The sequence below is a fragment of the Thermobia domestica genome, chromosome 12, assembly GCF_964235325.1.
Source record: "Thermobia domestica chromosome 12, izTheDome1.hap1.1, whole genome shotgun sequence".
NCBI classification, from domain to species: domain Eukaryota; kingdom Metazoa; phylum Arthropoda; class Insecta; order Zygentoma; family Lepismatidae; genus Thermobia; species Thermobia domestica.
In genome coordinates, this window is record NC_137465.1 from 90,774,104 (window position 1) to 90,785,895 (window position 11,792).

Sequence of the window (11,792 nt, forward strand, 5' to 3'; positions counted from 1 at the left end):
TGAATCATGGTGGGTTGTGGGTCACGCTGGGTCGTGGGTCATGGTGGGTGGTGGGTCAGTGGGTCGTGGGTCACGGTGGGTGGTGGGTCAGTGGGTCGTGGGCCAAGTTTTCATTGACCCACGCCAACTCTGATACCCAGAAACATTCTATGTGTAAATAAGATTTTCAGTAAAAAAATGCTTAAAATTATGACAGCAAGCTAACATTATGTAGACCTAGTTATTATTTACACTGTCCACTATAATAAATATACATATATATCACTTTATATCGGTTAGTAGTTAAATAAAAATATAAATGTACACTATCCCTTTGGGGATCCCATGGTACAATTTGTACCGTACGGGTGTTTCATGGTACATTGCGTTATAACTCTCCTATTTGAGCTTTTTCGTCCAGTTTTTTTTTTTTTTAAAGTCCAGATGCATTGTAGAAGACCTTACGTACGGTTTCACACCTTCCTGCGTCGAGACATACGAGGTGATGACGTCATAATTCTAAAATATATATTTTCTTTTATTACTTTTGGCGGGTCTATGTTCATTATTTTTTGGCGGGCTTATTTTAGCACGTAGAAGATTGAAATTTTGCACAAACATTCAGTGCACCGAGTAGTATTTATCAGATATTTTTTAGATTTCTGCGTTAAAACAGGTGGGGATCCAGAGGGGCGAAAAGTTGAAAAAAGGGATATTTTTACCAAAAAATCCCTTTCTTTGGGATTTTCCCGCCTTAGGTACATGATGGAGACATGTGAATGGTACCGCCTAAAAGGCAGTTCTATTCTGAAGAGAATGATGGGCGAAACATGACCCTAGGGTAATTAGGGAAGTGTCAGGGAATTTTTATCAAAATATACTTCTGTATAGGGGAATTTTGGAAATTTTCGGTATTTTTTGCGGGCTTATTTTTGCATCTAGAAGATTGAAACTGTGCACAAACATTCAACCACCGAGGAGTATTTATCAGATTTTTTTCAGATCTCTGAGCTAAAACAGGGGAGTCCACAGGGGCTAAAAGTTGAAAAAATGATATTTAGACCCAAAAAATCCCTTTTTTTCGGGATTTTCCCGCCTTAGATACGGAGACACGTGAATGGTACCGCCGCCTGAAAGGCAGTTCTATTTTGAAGAGAATGATTGGCGGATTATAGTCCTAGGGTAAATAGAGATGTCTCAGGAAATTTTTTACCTGAGATCATGGTGTTTTACGATAATTTGGCGCATTGTGGGGATTCTTGATAAAATTTCTCCCGCCCTTAGTATTCAAGTTAGATACTTGAAATTTGGCACCCTCATTCAGTATACCTAGCACTATTTATCAGATGTTTTTAAGATCTCTACGTTTACACAGGGCCATTCCAGAGGGGCCCAAAGTGTGAAAATATTTTTTCCCTTGAAAGTTTCCTTTTGACATCACTTTTCCCTCTCCTGGTATATGGTATGAGCATGCAAGTGGTACACTTGAAAGGCAGCTCCATTCTGAAGAGAATGAGGTATGAACCATGATCCTAGAATAAATAGTGACGATGCAGTAGCTGCTTGACTGAAAGTCTAAAAATCAGGGTTGCCACACTCAAGACTCGTGATCATGCCAAACACGGGTCTGAATTATGCTAGATTTTTGTAAATTATGCCAGATTTTCAAATTATCTTTCCTAACTAATGTTAAAGACCCACCCCTATTTATCTTCATTATTTTAGTGAAGTGTATTAACTGTATTCATGTACAGCTAACATGATGCTGTCAGGAATGATGGTAAATGGCACGTTATAGGGGAGGATGGTCGAATTTATATTTTATGAATGGATAATATTTTAAGAAATATATACACAACATGCTGCTTCCGACATAGCCCTGAAGCATTTCTTTTAGTGTATTACTAGCTGTCCCCTTACGTTCATGTCCCCCCCCTCTCAAGTTATAAATTGAAAGGGACAGAAACATCCCAGATAACCACACATTCAGGTTTTAGTTGACAGTAATAAAGTTATGGGTAAGTAAATATGTTTTGCAGAGTCACGTTTGCTATTTTTGAACATTTGCGTTTGCTCTGAATTCAACAAAAAATTAGAACCGCAGAAATACTGACAGGTTTCATTGCTCCAACCATCGCTTCACCTAAAAGGAATAATTCCCAGCAGTCCTTGAACCATCTAAATTTTCGTTCTTTTTCTGTTCACCAGAGAGAAGAATGAAATTATGCTAGATTAGGCCAGGATGCTAAAGTCAAGATGCTAGATGCTAAATGCATGTGGATTATGCTAGATCTAGCACCAAGATGCTAGATATGGCTTCACTGCTAAAAATATACCCCAAAAACCCCGGTTCTCTTAAGGGTTATTCTGGCTTTATTTCTTTATATTCTCTTAAGCAGCATCTTCATGCTGCTCGTGTTATTTGTTTCTATACATTAAGAACAATCTTCTCAAATATCAGAAATTCACCTTTTAACTTGTAGACACTTGTTCTAGAAAATTATGTCATTGTCACGCTAATTAAATAAAAAACAACAATATTTACGTATGTTGCTGAAAATATGATCTACAAATCTACGGCGCATGGGGAATAGATCTTGCTATTTTCAAGAAATATCACATTGTTGAATAACCAGAAATACATAATACATATTTCTTCCTTCATATGTCACTTTTGATTACCACAACTAACTGTAATTTTGACGCTGCGAATTGTCAGTTAAAGTTCTGTGCAACTGCAGCTGAATTCTTACTTTCTTGTTCGTCTCTGTATAGTATGTTGAAGTCAACTCCCAATAATCTACGCGATCTCATCGTTAGTTACGTTTCTCTTGTTTTGTAGTTTCTGAAAATAAAAATAATAGGCAGTGCTTAATAAGATAATAACAGCAGGGAATGATTAAAGATCCATTATTACATCCTAAACTTACAAAAATATTTAAAATGTTTGTGTAGGACCTACAGCAGCTTGTGAAGACAATATTGTGTTACAAACGTAACTTCCTGAAGAAAATGTAAAGGGCAAGGAAGACAACAGCCACATCTGAAAAGACATACCTCAGAGTATAGCTTAATTACAGACGTTGTGACATGTTGAAGCAGTCACACTTTTATTTTTAAAATGTATAGCTTCTTATAAATATTAAACCTATATAAAACATTTATTTAACACTGTGCTGTAACTAAATTTCTGGTTCACTCTCTCAGTCATAGTACGTAAATCGAAAATGAGAATGTTACAACTGAGGCAAATTATAAGCTCCATTAGCAGCATAGAATAGGAAAAAAAAAACAATTGAAAATATTTTTAAAAAATAATTTGAAAGCATGTGGCAGCACTTGAGTTGATGAAGAACTAGCGTCCTATTCCGAAGGCTCCGATTTCAAATCTTGGCCCGGTCATTCTTTTTCCCTCAGTCGCACCAGGTGAATACCGAGGTGGTTACTAAGGCCTTGATGACCGCTACTTTCCTCGATTTCTTTCCCACCAAGCAGGCCATACATATTACTTTGCCTTATACAAATGAATAATATTGATAACGTTGCATTGCAAAGAATACAAGAAATCGCGAATGTAAGAATGAATCATGAAATGCTCAAGAAAACTACCAATATGACAGAACAATTCAGTGAGAGGATGAAATATACTTTATATATATTCAGCTCTCTCTTTCACGGACACTTAAATGTAACCTGTCACTTGAAGATGTGAAATTTGCTCATTTTGCTAAAACAAGGATTTAAGGATTTCCAGTCTTTCAAATGTTATAACAGCGGTTGTATACATGCTTTTGGGAAATACAGTTTACATGAAGATGATTTTGAGAAGTATTCATGAAATAGTATGTATTTAAAGCGGAAAAAATGGGCACCAGATTTTTTTTTTTTTTTTTACAATAAGCTAAACATAGTGTATCCCTCTTCAAATCACAAGTTCTATATCTTTTTTCCACTCTGAAAATGAGATTAAAGAACAGTAAGGAGAGTTTCTTACCTATTATTGTGTTAGTGATTAATGAGTGAAAGCTCTCTTTCCTTTTGCACCGTGCCAACTAGATTGCTCAGCTACTGCACTTATCTTTTACATGATGTTTCTTGTGATGGCTTCTAAGCTGTGACCTCTGCACTGACATTTTGTTTTTTCAATAAAAGAAAAGTTACATACTTATTTTCAGGCAGTTGTAAATTAGGAATTGATGAAAGCAACGTATCTATAAAAATATTACGAAATCTACAGGAAGATAAGGAATAATTTAACAGTTTCAGAATATACAGAATGGTTGTAAAGTCAATACCTATTTTTAATCTAGATTATCCTAGAAACTAGCATCAGCTTTAGCTGCGTGTCATACTGTTAACATTTTAGAAGTTGTGGAAAATGCGGGTGCATACGTTGAAATGTAGCACCCTAATAATGGTACACCCTAATGATGTATTCGATGGAAATAAAACTGTGATAGGTTGATTACTTTTTCAAGTATTCATTGTTACAAATAAGAACTGACTTTACACCCACGCTATATTCGGGGAGTAGTAATGCAGAAAACACAAACTATTCGCAAACTTCAAAATGGATGAGAGGTACTTGCCAGCATGCATTGAATAAGAAGTCACGTCTTTCCAAATTACTTCCAAAGCAAATCCAAAGCAATGTTGTTCTATCAGAATTCATAAATACCATATTCTGCGGAGAATTGTAGGCACTATAACGTCAGCAAGCTATATTAATGCACTAGTTTAGCATTGTTCACAGATTGAAAATATTACGTATCTTTAACTCAAGAAGCAGGTACTTGGACATGGAAATGAAGATGAAATGAAACATTTAGTTTAACGTCCCACGATTATGCATCGAGGTTAAGTAAGACACTTATGATGAGAAATGAATGAAATAGTGTAATGAAGTAAGTGTGAGGAAACGGGACAGAACCTAGAAAACACACGCACACGGTTTGTCCACCACAAAGCCCGCTTGGAGCGAGCTGGGCTCAAACCAAGGGCCCCATGTAGCAGAGATGAACGCTCTTCTATTGAGCCACAGCGGCCGCTGTAAGAATTTTTAAAAATAAGTATAATTCAGCTAAATTTGTTGTTTGTTGGTTTAACTGGGTAACATTTTCTGTTATATCGAAGCACAGTGAAAACTCCCTTAACAGGCTCCTCTATAATAGGGCCAGATTTTCTGTCGCGGCAAAATTATATGTTCTTTTAAGGAACAAAACCCTCCAGTTTACGGACACTATCAGATACAGACCCGGACAGTCTTTTTCTCACCAAACGTTATAATAACCTCTTCGAAACGGACAGGAATTATTCTCGGTTCTGCGATATATTACAGTAAACAGAAAAGTCTTTCCCCACAAGTGTATCTGAGTCTAGACCTGGTAAACCATCGAACAGAACAGCTTCGAAGTGAACTTTAAATTCCTCTTTTTTCTGCCCAATAAACTGCCTTCTCGTGAAAATTCTAAAATAACTTCAATAAGGAATAAAACTCATGCAGGTTCAATCGTATGGCCAAGAATTCTATGCGAATGATCTTTCCTTCCCTAACAAATTTAGTCCTTCTTCCCCTGGACCTTGCATCTTTCCCGATAATTTCGTAGATAACAAAACAAACATTGTTAGTTTTACAATAACATTTTCAGCGAGCAATGTTTCCTCTCACTTTTTTTGGAAAAGCAAAATTTTTGTTTTACTTATGATACTGGAAGAAGTCCGGGTTGGAGTTTTCCCGGCTTCCTTTTTCACTTTCTCTAAGGGGATATTCTTTGTGGTTGGGACTGGGTCATTAAACATGTGCACTCCCAATAACTTGCCTTTTTATCCATTCCACAACGCCAATACACAAACACACACAAATGTTTCTCCTGGAACCGTACTGAAGATTCTCAGAGGACACTTGCTAATGAGTTTTATTACCCTTTTAGAGGAAAAGCATGCCTTGTTCGCTTACAAAAGAGTTTAGCCGGTTAGTTGGTTCCTAGCGAATTTTTGAGAAGTTGAGTTCATTTTGAGTTTAACGTCCCGTTCAGCAGCGAGGCTATATGAGACGTGGACCTACTGATTAACGTGGAATCCGAACCACATGAGCTCCCGCCGGGAAGCGAACCCGGGTCTCCCACTCTTTTCAGAAGGAGGACAAACACCGTGCTCGTGGGTTTTCTCGGGGTTCTCCCGTTTCCTCCCACATTCTTCATTCCACCATTTCACTCATCTCTCATCATCACCGTCTCCTTTAGCCTAACCGGCATAACCGTGGGACGTAAAACTTAAAGATTTCATTTTCTTTTCAGAAGGTCCTGAAAATTTGAAATAAATGAAAAACACTTTCCCTCCCGCTTTGTCCTCCCATATAGGAAAATATCCAAACATCTTCAGAATATTATTATTCATCAGTCGATAGGTGGTATGTGAACGAATATATTACCACATCTCCCAGCAATAATATTTAACAGAAATGAATTTCTCCTTCAATCCTTCGAGTAATTCAGATACGTTCAAAATAGAGTATTTTCATATCGAATTTTACATAGTTATGTCCATACATAATGTATTTACTGTATATTACTGCATGCAATTACCGTTGTGAGAAATTCAATTTCTGTAACCTCCCTGTAACGGAGAAAAATTCAAGTCCCATTGGTGCCCATCATTTAGAGGTTTCACTGTATAGCAAGCGGTTCTGGGAACTCAACATAGTTTAACCTATTCTAGCGAACCGGCTGAATAGCATCACTTCTTATAGTAAGTTCATCTTATATGACTTGAAGTGACAGAGAATAACTAAAACAAAATAAGTAAATTGTGCGTCACTTCACTTTATTTCGCATACAGTTCTTCTGCCAATGTCCCGTGTTGGTCACTTTCGACAGGCAAACAACAGAGTAATTGAAGCAAAAGCTGAGTGAGCCATTTACAATAAATGCATGTACATAACGTATGCCCTACGGGTTATTATGAATCTGTACGCAAATATTCGGCCATGGGCCCATCAGGTTAATATTTAGAACTAATTGAACATACTCGCTTCGCTGTTAGACCAACAATTGAGCCCCTTTCCGTCTAATATACGGAATTTCCAAAAACTCTCGGACACGTGTCTACTTATTTTTCCCCATCTCCATTCTCCCTCCATCAGTGTTAGTGCTCCTTTTCTTCCCTTCTAGAACATACATTTAGAAAAGAAAGCTTAATTACGTATCTAATTATTTAAATTAGAAGTCCAAATACCAAATTCCATGTTTCCAACATTCAAACCAAAACCTTTTTTTCTTTGCCGTTATTTTCTTCTAATTTTAATAAAAACACTGAAACACGTACAAATTATTGTGAATGAGAAGCCTAAATACAAAGCATCAAGTTTCTAAGCTTAAGGAGTTCGGAGATGTGGCCATGTTATTAAAATGCTTCTCACTCCTTTCCCCGTATCCGCCCTTTTCTTCCATTCTAAGTTGTGTAAAAAAATACAAAAATAAAACTGAAATTCCTATTTAATTATTTTAAATGCTGAGCCCAAATTCCAAATTCTATGTTAATAACCTTCAATGTTCCAGTATATCGACACTTGATTACAATAATTGCAAACCCATCCCTCGTTTTTCATTTTTTCCTCCTTTCTTCCCATTTTTACTAAAATATCAAAAAACCCTTACAAGTGTGTCAAATTATTTTAAATGAGAAGTCCAAATAAAACTTTAAGTATCTAAGCCTAAAAGATTCAGAAATATAGCCACCTTATTAAAGTACTTCCCACCCCTTATTCCCCTATTCCCGTAGAATTTCCAAAAATTCTTCCTTAGTGGTACCATGCGTCACAAATTCTATGTACTGTCCAAATTTCAAGTTTCTAAGTTAATCGGTTTGGCCTGTGCGAGGATCAGTCAGTAGTCACTCACAACTAAGGATCTTATAAAATAGAGCATCTGCCCATATATATCTTTATCCTATTAAATAATGAAGCTAAAAAGCAACCGAGCATCGGCACGTCTGATTGGCTACTTTCGTTTCCGCCATGTTAGTTGGCTCAAAACGTTGCGATCCTATTGGGTGGAGTGGGCAGAAGAGGAGTGTCGAAATTGTGACGTATGGCTTTAAGATTTTGTTGTAAGGGCAGATCCTCTATTTTATAAGATCTTTGCTCAGAACTTTAAATTTTAGTTGCTGGTTTACTTTCGGCGCACCACATTTTGTTAGATCTACGGGTAAAATTCAAAACTATGCATGAAAAGACACATTTATAAAAAATAAATTGCTGCAGGCGATATAATTAAATTTAAAGTGATATACATGTATTTTAGGTTTACAGGTGAAGGGTTATAAGTGTAAATAATTACAAATGCTTTACGATACTGTATAAGATATTATTTTCCACCAGCGGCGTATTTCTACACAGTGTACGAAGCTGTATTTTATATTTACAAGTGAAGCACTACTAGCATGAGTTTTGGTTGTTCTTTATTTTTGGCACTGTAGTTATTTTCGAACTTCTTTTAAACCTGTATTTAAATTTCTTGAAATCTTACCTCTACCATGTATGTATATACTGTATATATGAACTTCTAAAATTTGTAAGAAAAGATAGACAGATAGGTACAAGCAGCTTTCAGTTGAACTCAGATAATCATATGCATAACACAAGACAAGCGTCAGATCTTCATGGAGAATCTTTACGTTTAAAAGTGCATAAGAGTAGTACATTTTCTATGGCAGTGAATATTTATAAGAATCTTCCTTTTACTTTAAAAACAAAACATCCGGTTTCAATAAAGCAATCAAGTACTACCTACTCAAGCACTGATTCTATTCTGTAGGAGAATATCTCGCAAATCCATAATCACATAAATTAAAGATGTCTGTAGTAAATAAGGTTTAAAGTACCGTATATATATATATATATATATATATATATATATATATATATATATATATATATTTGCATATGTATAATGTAAGATTTCATTAACTGTTATTTTGTTTTATATCGCAGTGTGTAAATTAGGATAATGAAAAATTGTACCTCTTTTACTTAAATTGACACTATTTTAATATTGCATGTAGATTTAAATGTATAAATATGCACATATTCAATGTTCTTGTGACGTGTCCAACTCATACGCTCACGTTGTGAACAATTTGTATGAAAACGGATGAAAATAAATACTATATATATATATATATATATATATATATATATATATATATATATATATATATATATATAATAGCAAAAGAATAATTGTAATTTTTCGGCTATCTAGTCTAATGGCCCCCTTGAATTTTATCTATGCCAGGTGAAATATCTACATGTCGCCTACCGGAATTTAAGAGACAATAAAAAATTAGCGAAAGAATTATAATTTTTCAACAACTATTTCGAGTGGCACTCCAGAAGTAATCCTGAACGCAGAAATAGGCATTACTCGAGCAGGCGGCTTTACCAAAGTTTGACACATTTCTTGCATCTTCCGGTTTCTTTTTGCAGAACATGCACTAAATGAGGAGCTCTAAAGACTAACGGCTAAACCGCGAACCAGTTTGTGCTAGGTGGCCAGTAAAAAAGCACGAATGCTATCTAATCGAGTCAGAGCATAAGCACAGCAGGGGCGGGGCGAGCGACAGCGTAGGGAGCAGGCACGTGAGCGACGAGGGGAGAGTACGCATAAACGAGGATGGTGGAAAAACATTTACAATATTTGTAGTTATTCTTATTTTTAAAGACACTTAATTTCGATCCTTGAAAAGTACCTTTCACAGCTAATACGCGAGTATTACACTGCCTTCTTTTCTTACCTTTACGACAGAAAATAGAGTATGTAGAGCTATTGCCTCTGTTGTGAACTTTTCTTCTTGGATACTTCTTTTCGACACTGCGCAGTTGATTTTACGCGCTTCATCATACTCTGCAGAAACTTTATAATCCTTCTCTCTTTATTACACAATTCTGTGAAAAAAAGAAAAACGTTTGCATTACGGCCATCGCAGATGTCCACAACTGACGTACGAACCGAAATTCTCACCGTTTACTTCTACCATATTTGCATTCAAAATCCATGTCAATAAGCTGTGCAATGACAGAAATAAGTTACATTCACACACTCATTCCTTCACGAAAAATGTATCACATCATATTTTACCCATAAATTTTGTTTTCGGTGGAAACGTCTGCTCGAGTAAACCCTAAAATTATTATAACCCAGTGATGTATTTAAGGGTGGCTTCCGGGATTAAGCCCTTTGAAATTGTATTGGGTTGGCAACTAAATTCCCGCCGTTTTTTAAATTGGAAAAATCTGTATGACATTAAATACTTTTGGCACGAAGTTGTACATCATTCGAAAGAGAATACATTGTTCTACCTAAATCAGGGGTGCCCACAAGGGGGGGTATGACGCAAACTGCGTCATAGAAATATTTGGGGGGGTTGGAAACCTATATAAATATGTTTGAGGGGATATAAAAATTAATCGAAAATATTTTTTTTTTCATGGAAGAACACCTATCGATAGACAATTGGGGGGGTTCGTCATGGATATAAGGGGGAGTAGGCACCACTGCCTAAATATATGTTTCGTTGTTACTAAGATACATTTTCTTGCTATTTACAGATCATTAACATGGAATGTCAAGTTGAGAAGAATGAGCATCTTCGACATCTCCTTCTTGCCTTTAATCAAGGTTCTAAGGCCGCAGAAGCAGCTCGCAACCTTTGTGCTGTGTATGGAGTGGGGGCTATAGCTGAAAGAAACGCCCGTGATTGGTATGCAAAGTTCAAAAAAGGAAATTTTGCTCTCAAAGACGCACCTCGTTCTGGCCGTCAAGTTGAGTTCGATGAAGAGAGATTGAACCACCTTTTGTATGAAAATCCGCGTCAAACAACAAGGGAACTGGCAGAGACAATGGGTTGCTCCCATACTACTGTAGAGAAGCATTTTGGCTCGATGGGTAAAGTTCAGAAGTGTGGAGCATGGGTGCTTCAAACTTTAAGTGTCAATAGAAAAAATCAACTAGCCACAATCTCCGCTGGTTTGCTTACTCGTCATAATGCAACCCATGGACATAAGGAACGATTTCTTTAACGAATCCATACTGACGATGAAAAATGGTGCCTCTACATGAATGTGAAGCAGCGTAAGGAATGGCTTGGCCACGGTAAACAAGTGACCCCACGCGCGAAACAGGACGTTCATCCGCGTAAAACGATACTATGCGTATGTGGGACTGGGAAGGGATTCTCCATTTCGAATTGCTTGAAAGGAACCAAACTTGGTTGGATGACTGTTTCGAGTCAGGTGATTTCTACCAACGAAATATTGAAATACGTGTTGAACGTTGGGGAAACGTTGTAAACAACAAAGGAGAGTACTTCTTGATTAACTACTTGTACATGTTTATTTAAAAATAACCTTTTAACTAACATTATTAAAAACGGCGGGAACTTAGTTTTAACCTAATATTTACTATATTAAGGTAAGTGAAATATCTTGCAGAGTTTTCTCATCTCCAGGAACAAAGTTAGCCAAGCCCCTCTTCCCTGAAAAATATCGTAAATACGTCATTAAAATGGTAATACGCGCCATTAACCCGTCATCAAAATGGAAATATACGTGCTTGCTCCCTTTGGAAGCACCCCTCGGGGCACCAGCCTTCACTCTCCTTGACTCGGTTAGATGGCATTCGTGCTTTTTAGTAGCCCCCTAACACAGATTGGTTTGTATTTTTTGTACTGTACTTCTTATCCACACATCAGGACTCACTATGAATATGCAAATCTTAAAACAATTGTAATTTTTTGACAATTAGTTTTGATGGTCC

At 36.6% G+C, this 11,792-nt stretch overlaps 1 protein-coding gene across 1 annotated transcript; it reads left to right on the forward strand.

The window, feature by feature from the left end:
• Positions 1-10,594: 10,594 nt before the first annotated feature.
• Positions 10,595-11,056, forward strand: LOC145666026 (histone-lysine N-methyltransferase SETMAR-like). Its single transcript, XM_081733129.1, has one exon. The coding sequence runs from the start codon at positions 10,595-10,597 to the stop codon at positions 11,054-11,056; it is 462 nt and encodes a 153-aa protein (XP_081589255.1).
• Positions 11,057-11,792: the final 736 nt, after the last annotated feature.

Bases quoted from the DNA above. Each gene is read 5' to 3' on its own strand.
- LOC145666026 (XM_081733129.1), top strand. From the start codon at position 10,595: ATGGAATGTCAAGTTGAGAAGAATGAGCATCTTCGACATCTCCTTCTT.